Here is a 24,544-nt window from a genome sequence, read left to right as displayed (position 1 = left end):
CGCACACCTAGCCCTATTCCTAGCCCAATACCTATGCCATTATTCCAATCTCCTATGCTGTCCGATTGCATTCCAATCCAGGTGAAAAACACTATACCTTGCGTCCACCTTCACCTCTTGAAACCCAGATGATGATGATGATGATGTTGATGATGGAAGAGAGCAACCCCGCGCACACGAGCCAATGTACTTAAACGTGTTGTACGGTACATGATGCTGCTGCTGCTGCTCGGTTTACTGCCAGCCAGCCAGCCAGCCAAAGACCATCAACTCTAGAAAAGTGCCAAACGGGATAAGAAAAAGAAGGTAAAAGGCTGTACGGAAAACAAAAGCAAAACAACATAAACAAGACCTCGGCCGTACATATGCTTCGGATAGCGTCTCTGGGCGAAGTGGTGTAGCTGGCGAAGAGTGCATTGCAAAATGCAACGCGCAATGTTTTGAGCGCAGGACTCCTACGAACGCTGACGATAATGGGATTCTCGATTGTCACAGTTTTCGAATCAAGCACGATCGCATTATCGAAATTCTTGCTGTTCAATGTTTAAAACGATTTTGACTGACAAGTCAAAGTTTAGGTTTCCCTATTCCGAAAAAATTAAGATAGTAAGAGTTACAAAGCAAGTAACTTGCACACGAAAGTCGCTTTTCGAGAGCAACATTTGCTGATGGCTACAAAATACGAGAGATCGCCAAGTCTCTCGAAGTCCGCGCTCGATCACGATACCGCTGTTCTTCGGGGGCTTCTACAAGATAATCGAGGACCTCCAAGCAGTTGTATGTCCGTGTATGGGTGATCGCGGGTTAGCCGGCCATCATGCCGCTACTGTGCTTTTCGTTGCACACACGCATATGACGTTGGTAAAAAAACAGCTTAAGCTTGGTTAAAGACTCACCTCACAGGTGGAAGAGTGTGTGCGCTGGTGGCGTAGTTGTGGAAGACTCGCATCACCCACACAGTGACAAAACGCAACACTAAAGCTTTCCGTGCAACGTCTGTGGTGAAGAACCGCACGAGGCATTGGATTTGCCTCTCTCTGTGGTGTACCTGGCCTGAACCCGCGTGTCTACGTTGTACAACGCCGAGCGGTGGTTTTCTTAGCGCTGATCGAGTATAAGCTGTTTGGATAGTTTTTTTTGCTGGCTTAAGCCGTACAAATATTTCTTCGTGGCTTGGATCGGGGGAACAGGGTGAGCTTATGATTCTGTTGGTTTCACGTCGAAGCGTTGATGAGATTTGTTATTTTAATTTATTTTTAATTAACTAACTTAAAATACGTATTGTTCGTAAATATCGTCGAAATGCGTTACTTGAATTATTAAAATAAAAAGTATTACATACTTGATTCGAAGGGGATTGGGACGAATTCGAGCCTGGAAAGAAGAACACTCGGAGGTTGATAACAGTCTTTTTTCGTGTGTTTTGTACCTTAAAAGTTGTCCGATTTTGATGAAAACTTCACCTTAAGATAATTTTTTTGACTCTAAACTTTAAAGTTTCTAAAGTTTGGTTCACTGGTGCACCGACAATTCAAGCCGACGATTCGCTACGCACTACTCGGAATACTCCTTGACGGTGGATCTTTCTTACTCCGACGAAGAGTTCCTCGGCAGTGGAGGATGTTCTGCAACCGATGCTCCCCGTGTAGATACCGAGGTCGATCTTGCGATTCTGTGTAACTTCCAGTTTACAGGCGCCCCCATGACTATTTGCCGTTGCTACTTCACGATCTACTTGAAGTAGCCCCCGGCGATGGGCCTAGCTTACACCGACGGAGAAATTTCCCGACATCGAAAGATCTCTCGAAATCTATGCTGGTCGGTTAGGTACTGAGGTCAGTCCTGCCATTCCGAGTTCCGGTTCACATATGCCCCAACGACCTATCATCGACGATTTGTGCGCTCAGTCTAGTCTCCGGCGATGGATCTACCCTACTTCGGTCGCGTCCGATGGTCTCCTTTATCTCTCTTCAGCAGACTGACGTGTCGAGTGCCAAGGTCGCTCCGACGTTTCCAGTTGAAATGACACTTCCGGTTCATCGGTGCTTCGGCGATCCGAGGCCCTGTACTGTTACGTTACTGGTTGTTGCACCTCTTGCAACCCTGACATGATCTGAACGACTGTACTGTTCACCGCGTCCCATTTTTCTTCGTCCGCACACATTCTTTGGACAATATTGTTCATGTTGACGTCTTCGCCGACAATGGTTCTCATTTCGTTTTGCTCGTGCTCGAATCGCTGGCATTCGAAGACCACGTGCACAGGCGTTTCTTCTGCATCATCACACGCGATGCAAAACGGCGATTTTGCGTCTCCACGCCTGTTAAGATACATCTTGAAAGAGCCATGACCAAACAAGAACTGCGTCATGTGGAAGTTCACCGTGCACTCTGTTCTCCTACACAGACAGGCATGGAATTATCCAATGGGTCCATCTGTCGTTTTCAGCGTTATTCCACTAAAGTGGCCACTTGCCTAAAGTATCAGCTCGGACTCGCTTACAGACTTCGTGCTTCGATCCCTGTAACACTCTTCTTCAAGTAGAAGGTTTATGGGAATCGTTCCAGATATCACGTAGGCTGCCACTGACGAAATAGTTCGATACGCGCTAGAAACCCGCATAGCCATCAGCCTGGACGTGCTATTGCTGAGATGTCTTCCTCTTCGACCGCAGTTCCATCACCCATGCAGGTCCTAAGTATCTGAGCACCGCTTTGGAGACACTCGCCAGGTCGCTTTTTACTGCTGCTGATCGCCGAATTGTTGGGCATGATCCAAGATCACTTTTAAGGCCCTGCGCATGCGTGATCGATGTGGGTAATAATACTTCGCAGATCGTCTATCATCATTCCTAGTTGTCTAACTTCCCGCTTTGAGTCAATGATACAACACTCTCCGATCGAAATTCTCGCCTAGTGCACTGCCTTTCGGTTGTTTATCAAAACCATCTCGGTTTTGTGATGAACTAACGCCAGATTCTTCATGAAAGTTGTATTTTTTCCAAAGGGAAGAAAATTAATTAATCAATTTGGACGTAAGGGCAAATTGAAAAGTTGAATTTTAATGTTTCTTCTTCCACTCGTCAGTAACTAACATCAACTTGCTGACAATTAGACGATGTATCAAAACAAACACCAAATTGCCGCTTCTTCTTGCTTCTTCCACAGCATCCATCGCCTCTATAGCAAGTACTTCTACTTCCTCTAGTGATTCGCCGATCACTAGGAGCCCCACGTCGTCCGAAAAACCTACACAGTCTTCACGTCCCTGGGGAGGCTCAGCTTCAAAACTCCATCATACATAGCATTCCAAAGAGTTGGACCGAGCAGGAAACTCTGTGGACTGCCCGCTGTTAAGGGTACACTTCTTTTCCCGGCGTCAGTTTCGCAGATCAGTTGCCGGGTCTGAAAGTAGCTCTTCAGGATCCTACAGAGGTACTCGGGAACTCTCAGTCTGTGCAACGAATCGGCGATTGCAGCCCAACTAGCGCTGCTGAAGACATTTTTTACGTCCATCGTAACCACTCCGCTGTAACGGTTTCCTCTTCTCTTTTTCTTCTATGCACCCATCATAGTTTCCACGAGCGTTCATATGGCGTCCACAATGGATCTACTTTCCGAAAGCTGAACTGCATATCGGATAGGCCATTCTCTCCCGTCGTGGATGTTGTAAGCATGTTAAGGATTACTATTTCAAGCTTAATTCAATGGGCATATCGGCCTGTATGCTGAAGGATCTCCAGAGGGTTTACCTTGCGTCGCCAACAACACCAGCTTTAGTCACTTCCAGATGTCGGGGAAGTTACCATGGTCGATACACTTTTGCAACGCGGTCCTTAACATATCCAAGTTCGTTGGGATTACTGTTTTCAGAGCCACGTTGGGGATACCATCTAGTCGCGGGGTCATCTTGGTTCTCAAGGCTTTTGCCACCACTATCGGTTCCTCATTGGTCACCTGAGCTTCTTCTACGTAGTCTGAACCCCGTACGTCGTGGATAGCCATCCACGTTCAAGCTGTGGAAATAGCGCTTCTACAAAGACTCATTCTCTCCGGGCACCTATCCGCTGGTACTGTCGATCAACTTATCTTCACCATGGCAACTCTATAAATCTCGTCCACCACCGAGGTGCGTACCATCTGGTGTAGAAGGTTCCGGCGGTTACAAAGCCTTCATCTGCGTGATAAGCTCCTTCCTGAAATAGATATCTTCCCGTCATCCAAATCGCTGCTGATTTTGCGTTATCTAATATCCAATTTCCATCGCTGGTCTGGATAAGGTATGACTCCGAGATGATAGCTTCATCGCATTTAGACTCTGTCACAGATAGCCGCAGCAAGTGTTGTGCTTTGTCGCAGTGGTTGAGGTTGCTTTGCATTACCTCCACTGTAACTTCGTTGCAGTCGCCTGTTTGAAGGCCGGACATCGCGGGCCTCCTGTAACGTGGTTGTCACTTTCTTTGTTTGCACAGAACAGACATCACGGAACCTGTCGGGAGTTTTTGCATAGTGGTCTTATTTCCGCACCTTCTGCATGATTTGCCCCTATCAGGTCCACTGCACTGAGAGACACTCAGTGAACATTCCGAGCAGCTAACTTTGATCTTCCCGGTTTTTAGTGGCTTGTTTGCTGTTTCGACTGGAAGCCTAACCGAAGCCACTTGCGTACCGAAAGGTCCCTTTCTCATTCGGATCGTCATCTTCTCTTCTCCAAGCTCGCACTACTGTTTCAGAGCCTCTCTTAGCTTTTCTTCCGGACATACTTCATCCAGGTCATTTACATTACAGTTCCACCGCTCCACCTATGGCATTCTCGATGAGCTCTTTATAAGCAGAGCTGTTTGACTTAGGAGCCTTTTTAAATTCCAACACCATCTCTCCGGTATGAGTGCGCATGCTTTTCTCAACGCCTGTGCCCAGTTCCTTGAGTGCCGGGTTTATCCGCATTGCTCGCAGTACCTTCTCGTACGAGTCATCATTAGCTCAGACTATGAATGTTTCGTCCCTTGAAGAGTTTTCGCCCTTCAGATCCATCCTTGTTCGCTTTCCGTCTTGTGCTGTCGACGACTTCCCAGGTAGTGTTTTACCCACGTTAGTGGTTCGCTACGTATGTATGTTTTTATAGCAAAAAGCTTCGAAAACCTGGCCTGTAGCGTATTTGCACTATGCGGGGCTCACGACTCACTCTCGTGTCTAACCACTAAAACACTCCTTACTTTTTTTTTCGCCATTCTTCCCCACGAAACTAAATCAAAGTATTACTTCATGCTGGACGCATTTTTGTGCTTTATTCGCACCTCTTTCTTCTGCTTTATCTTGGAGCCTTTAGTTCCCAGCCTTATCACAATCCACTCGGATAGTCCCCGGTGGTGAACTCACCCTACTCCGACTGAGAGTTCCGCCATGGAGGAATTTCTCCCAACATCGATACCCGCTTCCTTGAGCCGTTTAACTCCCAACTTTTTCGAGATCTACTCGGATATTATCGGGCGATGAACTACCCAAGAGTTCCCTGGTAGCGGAATTTCTCTCTGTAGCGATATATGTTTTGTGAGCCAATCAGCTCCCATTTTTGCCACGATATAGTCGGATAGTCCACGGTGGTGAATCTACACTACTGTGAATTCCCCTGCGGTAGATTTATCCCGATCCCAATGTTTTCGTAAGCCATGTAGCTCCCAGCTTCGTCCCGATCTACTCCATCCTGGCTCCATCCTCAATGGGCCAGGCAGTAGGTGTCGAGGTCTGTTTAGTGATTCTGGGTGGAGCGTAGCTTCCGGTTTACTGGCTCCCCAACGACCCGCTGCTGGTTGTTCGACACGGCCTACTAGATCTAGTCCCCAGCGGCGGATGTAGCCTACTTACGAACTGCCCGGTAGGGTGTCGAGGTCGGTCCGGTGATTCCGATCAAACCTGACGTCCGGTTCCGACGATCCGAAATCGCTCATACGTGGCGTACTATTCAACTATCTGAACCAGCGGAGAGCTCCCCGGGGCCGATTTTCCCGCCAAAACGGATATGTTGCTTCGCGGCGACTTTCTAGTCGACGACGCTACTTTATTTGTCCCTTCGCCATTTTCTCTGCAGCTCGGAGAGTATATGCTCGTCATGGTACATCTCTTCGACGATATTAGGGCATTCGAAGACCACGTGTTCCAGAGTCTCTTGCACGTTTACGCACTTCGGGCAAAGGGGTTACGAAGCATGCCCAAACCGATGTAGGTACTTCCGGAAGCATTCGTGCCTGGTCAAATACTGCGTCAAATGGAAATTCACCTCGCTTCCTATGCACCCAAGCCAGCTGGTCTACCTTCCTTTCTCCGCGTTGTCCCACTCTTGCTATCAAACGAGTCCGATCTAACCCTTCTTGCAATTAGTGTATTCCTTCGCTGGTAGCATTCCACGTCTTCAACCAGAGCAGATTGGAAGCATCCCGACAATGAAGCATACCGCCTCTGACGATATCGTTCTGTACGCGCTCGCGACGATAACAGCCATTAGGTGGAACGTGCTTGTCAACTTCGTCCAGCTCCGCTTTGAGTTCAGCACGGCAGCTCAGGTTGGTACACCATACCTCAGTATTGAGAATTAAACACCTGTTAGGAGGCATCTCATGCTGCATCTTGCTCCTCCGATGTTCGGCATGATCCTTGCCAATACGTCGATCGTCGACTATCACACCCAGATGCCTCAACGCACGTATGGATGGAATTAAGTGTCCGTCGACGCTGATCACGACACGCTGAAATTTTTTTTTCGGTTGCTGACCAGCACTAGCACCATCTTGTGGTGCGCCAGCTGCAACTTGACATCAGCCATCCAGGTTTCCACGATCTGCAAAGCCGATGATCTCAACTCCCATGGGCAGTTGTAGTGTTAACATTCCGTTGAACATTATATTCCAGAGCGTTGGGTAGAGTAAGGAGCCCTGAGGTACTCCCACCTTGACCCGTTCCCCATGTTCGTCTAATAGACCAGTAACGAAGTACCTTTTCAGAAGCTTGTATAAATAGTCCGGGAGTCGCATTCTGTACATCGCTACGGCTATAGATACTCAGCTAACACTATTGAAGGTTTTTTTCACGTCGATCGTTACCACGGAGCGATTACCCCAACTCCTTTGCTTCGACGCTTTCTCCGCGCTCGCAATGACTGTGCGGATGGCGTCTACCGTTGAGATCTCTTTCCGGTATCCGAACTATCTCTGTGATAGTCCGTTCTCATTTTCAGCGTAGTTCGTCAACCAACTGAGGATGACCCTTTATAGAAGTTTACGAAGAGTATCTAGCAACCATACAAATCGATACGATGCACTGGGACGTCTCTGGTTTTGGTAGCATCTTTCATCTATCCGGAAAGTAGCCATTGTTCAGGCATTTCTGTAGGACTATCCAGAACATGTCAGGAAATACTAGGATCGCGATCTTCAGTGCCACGTTCGCGATACCGTCCGGACCGGTAGCTTTCTTCACTTTTAGCCATTTTGCCACTTTTAGAAGCTCGTTTTTGGGGACTCGATTGTCACCAGCATTTCCACCGTCTGCAACAACGTATAGCGACTAGTTCGTGTTTCGGGAAAAGCCCCTCCACGATAATTTTTAGTGCGTCAGCGCACATTTCGTCGTTGGACTCTTGATCTTGGCCATCACAACGCGGAAGGTATTACTCCAAAAATTAGTGTCTGCTACTCTGAACACCGCCTTATAGCAGGTAGACTTACTAAGCACTATCTCGCGTTCGAAAGCGGCCCCAGCCGCCCGGGATGTCAACTTACACTCTTCTCTGACTGCCTTAGATTTTGCTCTCTGAACGCGTCTTCTGGATTTTAAGCAGGCAGCATGAAGGATGCTCCATCTTATATTGGTGTATAGGGGGGGGGGGGTGGTAATGGTGTTTCCGTGAGGGGGACAAATCTTGACGTTTCTAGCATTTCAAAGATATTTAGCATTAACAATACCAATTCGATTTCTGAAAATTCCTTTCCTCCCCCCGCGGAACATTTTTCAGATCCTGATTATATGGGATCCAGAACCGTCGTAAGTGGCCAATGTTATCAAAGTAATTTCGGTCAGTCAATAGTGATCAAGAACTGCAAATTCAAGTAATTTTGTATTCATTTTATTGAGTTTTGCATCATCTTGATATCATGGTGGTGCTAGTTTATATGGGGATTTACTGTGTGGCCGCACTCTTCAACCCGTAACTCTGGAAGTAGAACTCCGATCCACAAAAAATATAGTATTCAAAAACAACATCGATCAGTTTCGAGTTCTCGAAACCAGGCGTAAAATTTCACTAACTATGGCTACATTTCTCATAGAGCGCCAAAGGGAATGTAATTCAATGTGTCTTATTACAAAAATAATACAGTAACGACCCGTTTTATTAGTCTCTTGATGTATTTTAGGCTGACAAAATGGGGACATTGACAGAATCGGGAAATAGCTTTTTCTGTCTTTTTAATAAACCAAAGCTGTTAATCTCCAGACAGAGCCTCACAGTCCTTTCTGATTGTTTGATATAAATTTTCCTTAAAGGTGTGTTCCAGAACAAAACTTTAAAAAAAAATATTATATTGCTATATTCCGCATTTTTAAGATAAGCAAAATATGCTCGAGAAAGAATTTACTCGAATATAACTTGGTCCGTTTAGTAGTCCGGATGTTCATGTGAGGATGAAAAATCGGGGGATGTTACAATCGAGTCTTCACTGTATTCAGTACTTCGTTTTCAAAATGGCGGCAATCATCAAGTTCTAATTGCCATCCCCTTTCAAATGTCACCCATATTGATGATAATTTTCACCCTTTTGTGGTAAAACACCATCTTTCTTTTCAAAATGGTGTCAATCATCAATTCTTGTATTCTTTTGACCACCCCTTCTCAAATGACACCAACATTGACAATGACTTGCAGAGTTTTGTGATAAATAATTTCAGAGCCATTCTCTTAGTATAAAAATGGAATATTTCTTTTCTCAAAGTAAAAATAGAATATTTTTATAACCCATTTTTGTGTTAAACTAGTTTATCCCATTTTTTGCTGTTACTGGTACTTAAACCGATTCTACTTTTAATTAATCGTAAATCGTATTTGTTCAAAGAGTTTTTTACCCACTTTTCCTTTCATATATGGTAAATAGCATGAAATTAATATTTCTAGATCTAGAGAAAATTGTAAGAACTAACTGAACCAGTAGAGAAACGGTCCTGCTTGGCCTGGACAAAAATCGACATTCTCGCAGAGTTGTTGCAGCCCATACCCCAGAAAATTTGTTAGATATTTTTGTTGTTACTGAAAACCTGAGGCAAAGTCCTTCTGACACTTTCAGATGAAGTGTTATATCAAGTTTTCTTGAGTTTGCATTGGATGGGTAGTAGAAGGGTTCCTTCGAGACTGTTCTGGGGTTTTTTTTCCAACCTGAAACGGTTAGGCTAGATATCTAACTGCCCCCAATTACGTATAAACGCCTCTGGTGCAAAAACACTCAATTTTTAGATTACACAAAACCTTTCCCAATCTGGTAGATTACAGAAAACCTCATTGATAAATAAAATACTATGTATCTCACTAGTAAAATTGTCTGTGTAAAGGGATTTTTAGACTGGTTTCTTATATATCCATGTCATTTGGATATTCATGTAAAATCATAAATATTGTTATACAAAAATTTCTGGGGTAAAATGGATTGAACGAATTTGTAAATAAGGATACAACACCTAACGTAGAAAAGTTAGATGTGTGTGTGTTTCGAATTCATCTCATCAGTAACTAGTACCAAATTGGCACCAGTTAGACACTAATTCCAAACAGTTACACAGCTTGTGTGAACGCCTGAAGCACCTGGCTGGCTCCGGTGTGCTGATGAAAAAACAAAAATGAGCTCTTGTTTTTGGCATGCTTCTGTGCGTGTTTCCACACACATCACTTGAGATCAGCTGTAGACATTCACACAAGATGTGTGATTACTTGGATCTAGTGTGTAACTGGTGCCAAGTTGGTGCTAGTTACTGAGGAGATCAATTCGAAACACAAAACTTCAGCTTTTCTACGAAAATATTGTTGTCTTTTAATACTATTTACACGCATTACAGTATTAAGTTATAATTTTCCTGAAAATTTTATTTTAATTTGTCTCTCATTTCGTCAAATTTTGGTGAACCTTTCATTGTTTTATGCTATTCGGAAGACGCAATCTTGCTTTTTAAAATACACCAATAATCAATTAATTTCGGTCTTTACTCACCACTCCCTTTTAAATGACACCCATGTTCATGATGATTTGCTCTGTTTTGTGGTAATCGGAAGCCGCCATCATGGTTTTCAAAATGGCGTCAAAAATCACTTTCTGTATTCTATTGACCACCCCCTTTCTTTTTTTGGTTTTTAGTAACAGGAAGCCGCCATCTTGTTTTCGGAAACGGCGCCAAATTCTGTTTTCTACTGTCCATCTTCTTCCAAATGGCATCCATATTTATGATGGTTTTCACGATTTCTTCGAATTGAAAGCCGCCATATTGGGTTTTAAAACGGCGTCAATCATTAATTTTCGGGTTTTGCTGACCACCTCTTTTCTAATGATACCCATATTGATGATGGTTTTCACTATTTTGTGGTAACTGGAAACCGTCTTCTTGGTTTTCAATATGGCGTCAGTCATCAATTTCCGGCTTTTGCTGGCCATCCTCTTTAGCAGCCCTTAACATGTTCAATATTTTTGTCAATACACAGTCTTGACGATATTGCTTCAGTACGTCACTCCCATTTGAATGCACATCGTCAATACAACTCTTTTCCACTACACGTACAATACGTTTGTCAATACTCTCTAGTATTGACAAAAATATTGAGTGTGTATGGTCCGCTTTTCAAATGACACCCATATTGATAATGGTTTTCACTGGTTTGTTGTAACTGGAAGCCACCATCTTGGAGTTCAAAAGGGCGTCAAATGTCCCCATTTGATTCCTTCCTGAACCTGTGCCAGAATGGCGATAAGTCGAGAGAGCTGTAGGACCGTATGATCGAAAGAACTACGCATTTCATATAAATTTAGAAAAGTATGTACATTTTTTAGGTTCTCCTGGGACAGTTTCCCGGTGCCCAAGATTGATCCAATTCATGTCTATTGTGAAGGATCGATGGAAAATAGTCATATGTAATGCATTTCAAAAAATGATTATTTTAATTTATAAGACGTTTCTTCAAAACTCGCCCGTCACCCACTAGAATGCTGGATATACCCAACGGAAATTATTTCCGGATTAATTCTAAATCCTTAACCCTTTCATGCCCAACTTTTTTCTAGTGTATGTAGGATTGTAAAACTATTTTTCCTTGAAACGGTTAGGTCAAGAAACACGAAAAGTCATTTTTCATAAAGATAGTTGTTTCCTTCGCAGTGCTGGAAGCTGCTCAATTTTTACCTTCCAATGCTCAATACAATTCTCCTAGAATATTAACAATAGTCCACTTGCGTGGAAAACGTAGCCAAAGGCACTCTAAATTGATAATTTTGATCGGTTTTCTATAATATTGCAACATAACGAAGATCTATGAAGAATTCATTTTTCGTCGTCAACGGAAACTGTCCCTGGCATCACTGCTCCATTGGAACCCCATAAGACTAACTGCAATAACTTCAGTACTAGAGCTGATCCTTGTAACTGTTAGTACTCAAATGAAAGGCAATAGTCACATTTATAGGCCTTACTTGTTTTTGTGAGGAAATCTTGCCTCAATCAAAAGTTATAGCTGTATTCAAACGTTGTTGTCCACAAACAACATGGGCATGAATGGGTTAAAGACGAAATGAGAGCAAAACTAAAATAAAATTTTCAGAAATACAGTAAGGTTCCGTTTTTGTCATGCTCTATTTTTGGCAACAAAAAAGTTACGTTTTTAACGGAGTAGCAACTACGGGCGATCTCTTATGCTTTGCAAAAAAATTCTGTTTTTGGCAACAAATGGGTTCCGTGTTTGGCAACATTGTTGTTGTACATAGTTTAATTTAAATTTAAGGCACAAATCCCCGACTATGTACGGGGAACGTGCAATTTGAGCCAATATATTATGATTCCTGATAGTAAATCTTAAAAAAAAATGTTATACACATTTTGATGTAGTAATTGGTATCACTTTTGACTTTATTTTCAAACATGAGAGTCATATTTACTAAATTTTATGGGTGTGGCCATATTGAATAAAATTTAAATTTTCTGATTCCTTTCTATCATTTCATTCCATTTCACATAATCTTATATAATTAATATTCTTGGAACATTTATGATGTAACAAATTGAAAAAAAAAAGCTTCTTTTTTCACGGTTTCAGTTTTGGCAACTGAAAAAAATATTGTGGCCAAAAACGGAATCCTACTGTATTATAATCTGGTACTGGATATTTTTTGGATTCTTTGGAAAAAAAAGTTTCTAAAAATATTGTATCAGATTTTGAATTAAACTTAATTTTTTTTTTAATTTTCTTTCATTTTCAAGTTTTTATATGAAACCTTTCACAGAGTGCTCGAACTCTATCAGATTTAAAAAAATTTCGATCACTTCGAAAAAGTTGAATAGGTTATAGGTTGAATAGGTTGAATTTATATATAATTTATATTAAAATAACTGCCACCCTAATATGCATCCATGTATGCATATACGCATGCACGACGCATTTCACGTGTACTTTTCATGTTAAACCGAACTGTGGCATTTTACAGTGTACCTTAAAAACACCTTTAATATTCCTTGGCATCTAGTCTACCAAGAAAACATTAGCAGAGTTTAATCGGAAGCCTAGTTCAATAGAACAGCGATTTGCATTGGAAGTAGCATGGACCACCTTTTCCTCCGCACCCTGTACACGACCAGAAATCTCTTCAGTCCCTAGCCACACTCAGGCGGCTTTCCTTACTGCCGTGCAACCCACCTCCCTCCCCCACCAGATTCCCTTCCTACCAACGTGTCCCACAAAGACGACACACACGGGGTCCCGAAAGGTATTTTTCAACGTGTGCTTTCCATTTCCAGTTCGTATCTTATTACACCTTGCCTCATTCCACACCCTTCTCAGCGGTACTTGTGCACAGTCTGACCTGTCCGTCCAACCGCCCCCCCCCCCCCCCGCCATCCTCCCGCACGGCCCAGCATGCACACACAAGCTCTGTCTCTCTCACCTGCGTAACTGGATCGACTTGGACCAACACTAGCACAGAACGAACCACACCACCTTCGGGGGTTTTAAGTTTTCTTTCGTCGTGATCTTGGAGGAGAGTGGGCTCCTGCCTGATCAACTCACGACAACGTCGATGAACCGGAGACCCGGCGGTGTATTGGTGTTATATTTTCTTGTGTTACTGCCACAGCAAAATAGTCTTTTTCTTGTGTCAAGTTTCCTCGGAGAAGTTCGCGCAAACATTTAGCGCTGTTTAGCTTTTAGTACGAGTTACAATGTTAGATGGTGCGCAGGCGCGTCCGGATTGTTCGCTGCGCTTCCGATTGTTCTATTGTTTTTGTTTTGCTTCCGTTTATTGGTGATGCGTAGTGATCTGCCATGTTTCGGAGAAGGAAAATTTTCGCGCCGGACCGTTAGAGAGTGATTGGGTAAAAAAATCGTGAAGTCGTGATTATTTGTGTTGAAAATTTGCGCGATCTTCTAAAAAAAAAAAGGGTTGGAAGATCGAGCATCAAAACCAGAGCAATAATAACAGTGATACCTTCGTTCATTAAAACAAATGACGAATCGATTGGGCCGAACAAACGACTGATCGCGGGTTTTGTTTGGAACGTGTATTATCGGATCAGTGCATGTACGAGGCGTAATAATCGCTCCGCCAGTTGTTGGTCGTGCTTGTGTGGAAATAAAAAAAGGTCGTAAAATCAGAATCGCTTGAGTGACACGTTTAGAGCGGCTGCCCTTACCAGCAGCAGCAGTAGTAGTGGCAGCGACAAGGAAAGCGCATACGGGCAATTTTAGTGGAAGGGCACAGCTCTGAACCCGGGGATCATCGGGTGGAATCAACTAACCCGATCGACTGTGCGGTATGGCCGTGGTGTGACCAATTGGATGTTTATGTTAGCATTCGCCGTGGCCAACGCTTCAGTGATTACTTGGAAGAGTGTTGCGGTAGCGAGTATTGGTCAAAACACAGAGATGTGTAAATAATTCGTGATATTTCCTTCTAAAGTCAGAGTGCGAAAAAATCAGCTAAAAAGAGGTTATTGCGTCATACGGGTGTTAATTCGAAGAAGTGGTCGTTCACGATCTTTCCGCGTGTCTGGGGGCCAGTCTTCGGCCAGAAATTAGTAGCGAATTAATATGAGTTCTCGTGGAAGCAGCTAGAACTGTTCCAGCGGCGCGGATCGAGTGATGCGGACAGTATGAAAGGATACAACACGAGTTTAGCAGCGGGTTTGCTGCTGCCAACGATTCTGGTCATAACTGTGCTAGCCACGATATCCCACGCCCGGGAACGGACACCTGGCTACGAAGCGTACCGGAATCGGCAGCAGCGACTCCAGATGGAGCGGGAAGCCCAGCTCAAGCGGCTGGAGGAAAAGAATTCCGAGTTCGTCAAAGGCAAAAGTAAGTCCCCGTCTTGTTCTGGGAAAGGATACATTTTTTTATCAAAACAGTAAAAGCGAACAAACAGAACTGTTTAGCTATTTACTCAATCAACGTTTTTTTTCTTCAATAAAATAAAATGAAACTTGTGTCAACAAAAACACTTCTTATCACGGCGCGAAACCTGTGTGTCCCCTAAATCCTACCACTTTCCCGCCGCCACCGTGCCCAAATCGAGCCCGCTCGCGGCAGAGTGGATTTCGGCAGATCCGTCCGGCCCAGGCGAGACCGGTTGAACTGTTGTTTGTTCAGAAACTTACCTCATATCGGAGAGGGTAAACAAAAGCATATATTTTTTTGTTAAGGCAAACAAACTTCTTGGTTGCCATCGGTCGTACGTCGTCCGCGGCGATTGCACGCACGTAGGTACACGCTAAGAAAAAATTTAAATTTGACGTGAACAAAATTGCGACGTATTCTTCTGTCGGATAATGACATTTGACATGACATGTAAAATAAAATATTTGTTTCTTTAGACGTAAAACTTGGCTCAACAAGTTTTTTGTACATGTTCATGTAAATTCAAGCGACGCTCTTTTACGTGTATCTTGTGAGACGCATTTTTTTAGAGTGTACGGAAGATGGTAAACATACTGTGCCGAGAATTCAACGTACATCGGTAACGTAAATTCCGATGAAATGCCAATACAATCGATAGCGTTCAGGAGTAGTTGGGCAACGTGTAGCACACCGTTATCGTGCGTAAGCTGGAAGTTGGAAACGACCAGCAGCGGGCCTGTGGTCGGTCACTTTTCTGGCATGAACGGAGGAGCTCCGCTTGCTGGCGGGAATCGACCGTTGGTGTGTTTGTAGGGGATGGTGGGGTAGTATTGTTGAATGGGTTCGGTTCAGAGTCTGATGGAATGGGAACAAGAACGAGGCTGTTCATCGAAAATTTTAAATATGATTTCTTTCGTTAGATTTTCTATACTTCTACTTGTACAAGTATAATACCTGAATAATGCAATAATTGAATCCAGGATATCTTAATTATCTCGCCATCGTAATCATTTGTTACAAAATTAGATTGGCATTTATCCAACCATTTCATACTAGTGCAGGGAAGAAACTAGAACATTAGTTGTTCACATTGTTTGTCAATAATGGTTTACATAGCATACTACACGTGAAAATATATTTTTTCTATTAAAGTTCGACTCAAAAGAAACTCGGTCTCCGGTTGAAGAGTTGTTTCCAGAGCGCTGTAATTATTTAATCAATTTCGGAGTTGGGTTTGAGTCAAATAAACTACAAACCCGTTGCTGAATTTTAATGTTCCGTTTCGACAAACTGTGCTCAAAGCCATTTTTTTTTGCTTCTGATAATTCTTAGAAAGGAGCCATTAACTTTATAAAGTCCAGATAGAGAAGAATTCATTGATTCACGACAGTAATCCCACAATCACTATCACTTCCCTGCAAAGTATAGCGAGCAGAAAAAAAATCGCCATCCCACAATGGATTTTTCGCCAAAAACGTGCGAAAAATTATTAACGGTAAAGCGTACAGCAGTTATGTCTTCTAGGATTTTTTATGACGATCCAAGACCTTCATTTTGATGATATAGTTATAGTGATTAATTGCTCCTGAAGTGAAGTATTTGCCACATTTTTTTAAACTATGAAGAATAAGATGAAGTCTTCAGAAATGTTAGAGAACTTGTTTTTGTGAACATCTTTACTGAAGGCCAAAAATCTCTATTTATAGAACACTCGAAGTTATTGAACGTTGTTTGTGTATGACCGCTTGAAACCTTTTTTTTCAATATAACTAATTAAGTATTGTAGAAAAAGCTTGTAGTATGTTCCAGAAAGTTGTTCGTCTTGTCAAGATACAAGATACATCTTTCTTGAAGATATCATTGGTCTCTTGCAACTAATAAGTTATTGGGTAATTTTTGGCAAAATTTACAAAAATTTAAAAAATTATAATTTTTAAACGGGGAAAAACGGTCAGTCATTTCTAGTTGAAATTAGAAATGCTACATCAATATTATAAAAGTCACAAGAGTTCACTTGTTTCTCGTTGTCTCCAGTAGAGTTACAGTTCAGTCTTCCCAAATGAACATCGAACACCATGTTCGCTCTAGTTCTGTGCTCATCCTACACCATCATTTCGTGTGCAAACTCGAACGCGCTAATGCGTACCAAAACACGAGCACATGTTCGTCTGCACAACCGAACCTCATGTACGTACGCGGTGTTCGTACACACAGGTTCTTGATACTAGTTTTCTCTTTCTGTCACCCATCATCACTAGCATTGACTCATTCGGTTTTGTATGTGCCTTTCTTATGTACGCACACGGTGTACGTACACAGTGTTTAAACCTAAGTTTGCACATCGTTCGCTTGGGTGCGGTGTTCGATGCTAACCTGCACACAAAGGCAAAGCATGTTTGAGGTTGAACGCGTGCACGAAACTTTGTACACAGGTGCACACTTGTCGATGTTCATGGGAAGACTGGTTACAGATAATTTGAAAAAACTATTTTTTTTTAAATATCCAATATTTTCGAAAATACTCGACATATGAAAAATTATGCGTAAATAAAAATTGTGTATTTTGACGATTGAAATAACTTCGTAGAATATATAAAACCTGTAGGAATGATAATTAAAAAGATATTTAAAAAAATATCGATAAAATTAGTTGTCATGTAAGCCAAACCCATATTCGATTCGTAGCTAACAAGGCGACTGCAATTTGATCTTTCTTAGCACCTCTTAATAGCATCGAAACATGAGTAAATCAAACTTGCTAAAAATCGAATGCCCAGATGCCTTATTAGCAACGAATCGAATACGGGTTTGGCTTGCGTGACGAAATCTTTTTTTTTTCGATTAGACGTATAGTGATCAAAGAAAGGCATTGCATTTTCTTCTTTCGATTAATTAAAATGTTAATTAATTAAGAAACGGTTATTATTTGTTAAAGTATGCATGCATAGCTCAGTGCACCAGCTAAACGAGTTACATTAAACGTCTGTCGATACCTACAACAAAAAATCTTCCCTAGCAACAATTTGTTGAATAGAAGACTATTATTTCTATTTCAGCAACAAAGTAAGGAAGGATCGAAAATGAATTTACCACTTGAGGAATAACAGAATATCTGCACCCAAAACGAATCAGCGGGAGGGCTAATGCTTCTGTTTTTTTACTTCCGCACTGTGACCGTAAAGCTCCTAAATGATTCGTTAGTGTTCAATAGAGTGTGACTCAAATATATGGAAAAATATAAAATTTTGCTCCGAGCAACTTTCTTGGTTCCATTTAGACCAGTGGTTTTCAACCGGGGGTGAATTCACCCCCAGAGGTAAATTGGATGATTGTTGGGGGTGAATTATGCGGGACAAATTTTAACTTGTTATCCAAACATTCCCGTCGGGTATTTGTCTTTATATATTGTGCCAGTATGTCAAGAATTGAGATGCTCACTGAGAGTGCCCTGGAATAGGTTTCTTATTGTAAAATTGTGGCATTCATCTAATTGAAAATCTTTTTTACAGGGTTATAGGGTTACCACCTTTGGTAAGATTTTCACCCGGAAATTTTTATTGACCTGGAATAGGTTTTTATAGAATCACTTTGAACCTATCTGACCTACCTGCTGAGTTTAAATTAGACAAGTATAAACTCTTTCATTCTTTTTGCGACTCGTCGAAGTATGAATCACCAATATTGACTCACATTGACCGTTTGTTGTTTTGTTTTGGGAAAGCATGATGCACACCACTATTTTGAGCTTTTCTTATTAGCTGTAAATTTATCGCGTTGGTAAACCGTATTGTCCATTTAGTAGGTGTTAAATTTCACTTCCCTGGCTATCGAAAAAAAAAAATCCAAAAGCACCGGCCACTCACGCTGTGGAGGAGCAGCCGAACAACCATTGCTCTCTGCCACAGCTAAGTACCGTGAAGCAGGCAGGAAAGCGGTAGCATCTGTGAAGCGCACTGCGGTGTCTTCCGAAATTTTTGCTTGGCACAAAATATTCGGTTATTCGTCACCACAGTCGCAAGGAAGGTTCCAACAAAGTAACAATTTTTTTCTACCTGTCCAACAGTTAAGGTCCGCGTCTGGAGTAGTCAACATTAACACCGGAGAAACTTATTTTAACATATTGAGTTAAAATTATTCATCGTATCACTATATTCGGAAAAATAGACGCAAAACCCGGAGGCCATGAGATACTCTCCAAAAACTGGAGTCTCCGGGTCAAACCCGGAGGGGTAGCAACCCTACAGGGTAATGGTGGTAAACAGTTTTCAGAAAGGGGTACATCATGGGGATCAATATTCGGAAAGGGGTACATGGAGCGAAGAAGGTTGAAAACCACTGATTTAGACACTAGAATATCTGTGAATTTTTTTTTTCGTATGGGGAAATCGACAGTTTTTACGGCATTTAATTAGCAAGGGACTGGAAGGTGAAGTATATTTTTCAATATTTAGAGCCATAGTACTCAAGGGAGAGCAAGGTGTTGAAGGGAGAAAGTTTAGAAAAGCGTGGAAGGATCATATATGCAAGCTTAGAGCTCACCGGCGACTTAACCTTTTGTCTGCTACCGTAGGAGTCAGGGTCTTTTGGCATTAGAAATGCGAATCACCTGAGTCTACGGCATGTCCGGACAAGCGTAAAGTAACTTGTTACTTCATGCTGTCGGAACCGACAAAAAGTTAAGTCACGGTAAACTTCCACACTAAGCATTTGCGACGTTGAAACTCATTGAATGAGCCAGTTTTGTTTGTTCCCTCACCAATTGCCTGCCTGAGTGATTTTATTTTATCGACTATTGTGACTGTCTCAGCGTCTGTAATATATGGTCACATGTGTTGCTGATTTGCACGGTGTCGGCAGCTTTCACCCAAAGCTGCGACGATGGATCCCCATCACGGTAAGTTCTATTTTTACCATTTTTTTTTGTTAACCATTTTTGTTAACGACCTATTGAGTCAATTTGTCAACAGTCAATAGGTCGTTAACAAAAATGGTTAACAAAAAAAATGGTAAAAAAAGGGAAATCGACTTTTACAAAAAAGGTTCTTCCAAGAGTCGCCCATTGCCCTCTTAAGGGGGTCCTTTTATATAATTGTGCAAAAAAACCTAATGTTTGATATTTTTTTAAGAAGTAAAATGACTTAGACATGTGCGCTATTCTGTAAAATGTTTATTAAGGTCTATAAAATAAAAATATTCGAGTGTAAGGTGCCAAAAATGGCGTCCAAAATGGCGGCTCCAGCAAAAGGTGTTTTGAAAACCGATCTCATCTGCGGGCACGATACAAGTCGCAATTCGTCGTCTACAAGTAGCAAACCAAAACGATCTTGCAGATTACATTCCGTAGAGACGCCCGATCCTAAAAAAACATGAAAAAATCGACATAGAAACAAAATGGCGGCCACTTGAAAAAAAGTATCGTTTTTTCGTATGATTTTTCCACTTTGGCCGGGTGTAAAGAATCGTTATTGACCAAAGTATTGCGATTTTGTAGGTTACATCGCCCGAGAATGTTGTCTTCTTTTAGGCGGGCAAAATCCGAAGTTGATTGGTTGAGTGGTTCAAAAACGAGAATGCCCGCAGATTCGAAAAATCTTGTTCCGAGAAAGCCGCCATTTTTGACACCATACACTCGAAAAATTTTATTTTATAGATAAAGCCTTAGTAAACATTTTGCAGAATAGTGCACATATCTAAGTCATTTTACTGCTTCAAAAAAATATTTAAACATTAGGTACTTTTTGCCACAATTATATTTGACATAAATCGACGTGTAATTTTTATAAAAAGTTTGCCAAGGAAACAAAGTGTCGAAGACTGCGAAACGAATTGACGATTGTCGAAAAAGTTATTAAGCAAAAACCGACTGATGCTCTGAAGATTAATAAAAATTTCAATTTTCATGGCATCACTGCTTCTGACGGTCGATTTATATACACTATTATTAACAATCTGTCATTGTGTGCCCAAAAAGCCTCGACTTAACACTCAAAATTCTTATGAAGTGACCAAACTGTTCAGATCGTTGATTAAGACACAATAAGAGAAAGTCAAAACAAAATTGCGTATTATTGGACAGGCAGTGTTGCTAGATAAAATTTAATTTTTTATCAATTGTCAATCAGTTTTTGCTTAATAACTTTTTCCATAAGTGTCAGATCGTTTCGTGGTCTTCGAAACTTTATTTCTTCGTCAAAATTCCTATAAAAAATACATAATGATTTATTTTTAGGAAGACATGGGCGATTCCCGGAGAAATTATTATGTGAAAATCACTTTTCCCATGCGAAATCCCATGTAAACTTTAAACAGTTGGTGCAAAAATATAGTTTCACTGATCGAGCTAAGAATTTGCACAGTTGTTCTAGGACCCAAATGGTACTCGAAGGTTGCTCGGAGCTAGAATCTACTTTTTATCCCAACCTAGTTCAACCATCCTCTTACTTGAGCAAAATACAATATCGAACCCCATAGCCACACGTTATTGGCTACACAATGTAGAGATAATTTGAATAACACATATCATCGTCTCCATGCTGTCCCACTAGTGATCGTTCCTTTCGTTTCGTTTCACTCGAAGAGCTAGTAATCATGTGTCGATATGGCCTAGGCTGTAAAGAGGCGTTTTTAACAAGTAGATGTTTGTTGGTTCTAGACCTTATGCAAACCGATAGTATTTTTTTTCTAGTTAGGCTTAGTTTCCAACACATTAATACAAACGGGATATTAATTAAGATGGGAAATTGGTACAAAATGCGTCAGTGATGGTGATGAAAGGCTAGCAGCGGAGAGGCAAACGAAATCATGACATTCATCAAGAAAGTGAAAATTATATATGTTATATTAAGACTCAACCTGCGTGTGCCGTCATAGCACGGATAGAAAAGAGGTGTTTTTTGCGAATAGATGTTTGTCGGCTCTGATCTAGTAATTTGATGGCCGGATTTTTTTTTTCAGAAGTTTAAGGTAATGAGTTATCTATAGCAGCGGAGAAGAGAATGGACCAAAACAAAATACAGAGCAGCGATAACAAGTATGCGTATGAAGGGTGAGCTGGAATGAAAGGTGTAGAAGAAAGGGAATCGTTGTTTGCTTCGTGAGCATCAAATTGATACGAAATCAAATACTAACCAAGCCTTTTTATATGTGAGTATGTGCTATCGATTTTTGTATTGAGAGCATTATGCTCACCTCAAGCTGTATAAAAAGAGAAAGTGTGAGCACACTGTTTTGGGTATAGATTTCAAGGATTGCAAGATGCGACCATCTATTAGCAAAATGCAATGTTTAATCAAAGACAGAATGTGGCTTTTCGCTGAGTTAGAAGTCGACTGTGTCAAGTTTCATGACATCAACAACGTTCAAGTTCTCGTGTTCAAGAAGTAAACGGAATATTTTGTAAGCGTTCTACTGAAGTTCCCGCAGTCTAAAAACGAATGCATCGAAAATGAAAAATTGCTTTTAATATTCTTAATGCATCAAAAAACACCCCGCTCTTCCCTATCTAAGTTTTATTCACAGAAACTGTCACGATTATGATGCATTGATGCATCCATATCAGAATCCAACAGATAAAGAAGCTAACACGAGTATTGCCTTCATTTTTATCGCCCCAAACAGTGACTAACGGAGGTCACTATTCGAGTGCTTTTGGTAAAGCGTGTAACCAAATGCTTAATGCAATATTATGAGTATGTAATTGATGTTGATTTAATGCTATCCAATGACTTTTAATGCAACTGGAACAAATATATTTCATTTTTATCGTGAAATTGCATTTCCACAAAAAATGTGTGCCGATTGGTTTGCAGCTTTGAAATACGCAATTGCCAGTATTTGCATTTTTATACTTAATCCTGTCAGTACTTCGGCTGGCCTGAACCTTCACCTGACTTTCAGCTTGGGTCGTCAAACTTTATCGCTGTACAAGACACTCATCAAGTTGACTGCAGCTGACCATAAAAAAATTCAAACTTCTCAGAAGCTGCACATTTTAATGATTCATTTCACGATTTCTCGTGAAATTACACTCAAAGTTGCCACCAGCAGTATCAATCAAACATCATCGGCGAATCTCGCACCATTCCCGTTCACCTTATTTTTACGGCTTAAACCCGCTAAATCGCTCTCCCGCCCGAACCCCATCAGAAAGGAAGGTTAATTCATTTGGCATTAATCATCACAGCGACCACCACAGACCCCGAACTCCTTGCGAGAGCCTCGAGCACGCCAAATTCCTCGCACACACTGCGATCACCGTGACCAACCACGTCCTAACGCAAAACAACCGTTTGAATCGCTGCTATTGACTGGTTTGCGGTTTTGCGACTGGTAGACCAACGCACCGGTGTGAGGGTATTTGTGAAAAAATCCGATCGTCATGCTTCAACCTAAGCATCTGATGGTGATGCTGACTGGGAAGCAAAATATAGACCGTAACAACAACAACAACAACATTCAAAATGACGACGACAACGACGATGGTCAAAGCGACGAAGCAAAATTCATAAAAAACAACATTCCGAGGTCAGCAGCAAACCAGTGGCGAATGGTCTGTTTTGGGATGGTAGTCTACAAACGAGAGAGTGAGTGAGGGAGGCGAAAATCCGCGTAAGGCACGATACCACATTTTGCGAGCGTTGGTCACTACGCTGTGATCAGGGATCGCGAATGGTGACCGGTCTTAGATTTGAGCTGATTGTCTGATGTAATTGAAAAGATATGCCTATTGGGGTCAATTGGAGTGGTTGTTTACCTGGCCTAGACTTTTCAACTACCGAATATTCATCTGAACGAGAAATCCTACAGTTGCTCATTTTGCAAACACGGTTATACCAGCTCCTTCAACCGAAGATCGTCACAAACAAAAAACAACAACCAACAAGATCAACTTATTAACCTGTAACCGAAGCTGATCCCACTCTCTTTTATTACTCGTCCCGAAAGAAGATTAATACGCACCCAACACAACCTTCAGTGCAAATGGAACGGACTCGGTACTTGCAGCCTCCGTACAGGCAGGTACCTGAAACATCGATGAATTGCTAAGAAGACACTGCCTGGACTGCCTGCGGTCACGGAGAGAAGATTTCGAAAAGGCCGAACGGTATCTAGATGCAGCCTGCCAGTAATGAGACTTTAGTAGCGCCCAACGAAGCTACACTTCCAATATCCAAGTAGCACAAAGCTCACGTTCCTCGTAAGACAAAGAAACTCAGACAAAAGCTCCATTGTGGCGATGCGGGTACATATGGCGGCTGAGTCCTTCCTTTTCGGCAGACTTTCGGCGGGGGAACCTTTTTGGGGTCCTGAGCGAGCATCGAAGATCACGCTTGCCCGATAGCTATTTTCCACCATTCCCGTTCCTCCCCCCATCCGGCATTGTTTTGCATGACCGCGCGAGAGGTTGCCTGCCACATCAGCAGTTCACCGCAATCCGCGCTCCAATACGTGCGAATCGTGTTTAATCATGAAGATTATGTTTTATTCGAAAGGTAACAAAAGCTCCTCAGTTGGTTCGCTCGCGAATTATTTGGCCACGGCCGCGGCCGGGACTTGCTTGCTGCCGTGACTGGCGACTGGCGGAAGTGATGGCGAAAGGGAAGCCTCGAGATGCCAGATAAATTATAGGGACCGTGATGTTTGGTGTGTGTGTCTGTGTGTGTACCTTGGGCCCTGGGTCCGAGAGTCAGAGACTCCAGCGGGTTTGCGTGCGAACTCTATAATTCTAGAGTGGCTCAGTTCGGTGCAACTTTGCTCCGAGGAACTTTCGGCCGGGTTGATCGTGCTTCGCTCCAGATTAATGATACAAATTGGAAAGAAGGGAAGGAAAAAAAATAAAGGTTCCGAGAAAAAGTGGCTCATTGTGTTTTTGGATCTGCTTTTGTTTCTGGTTGCAGGGGAGTCATTTTTTATTGCATC

General features: G+C 42.1%; 1 protein-coding gene across 2 annotated transcripts in view; it reads left to right on the top strand.

Moving 5' to 3' along the window:
• Positions 1–13,431: 13,431 nt before the first annotated feature.
• The window catches only part of LOC131678490 (epidermal growth factor receptor), a 95,564-nt gene continuing 84,451 nt past the window's right edge, over positions 13,432–24,544 (top strand). For both annotated transcript variants that reach the window (XM_058958670.1, XM_058958669.1), the window contains exon 1: positions 13,432–14,587. In XM_058958670.1, the coding sequence (XP_058814653.1) occupies positions 14,383–14,587 (205 nt within the window). In that variant the 5' untranslated portion in view covers positions 13,432–14,382. The remainder of the gene's footprint in view (positions 14,588–24,544) is intronic.

Source organism: Topomyia yanbarensis, chromosome 2 (genome assembly GCF_030247195.1).
Source record: "Topomyia yanbarensis strain Yona2022 chromosome 2, ASM3024719v1, whole genome shotgun sequence".
NCBI classification, from domain to species: Eukaryota; Metazoa; Arthropoda; class Insecta; order Diptera; family Culicidae; genus Topomyia; species Topomyia yanbarensis.
The sequence above is the reverse complement of the archived record's forward strand: the minus strand, read 5'-3'. Positions and strand labels throughout refer to the sequence as shown.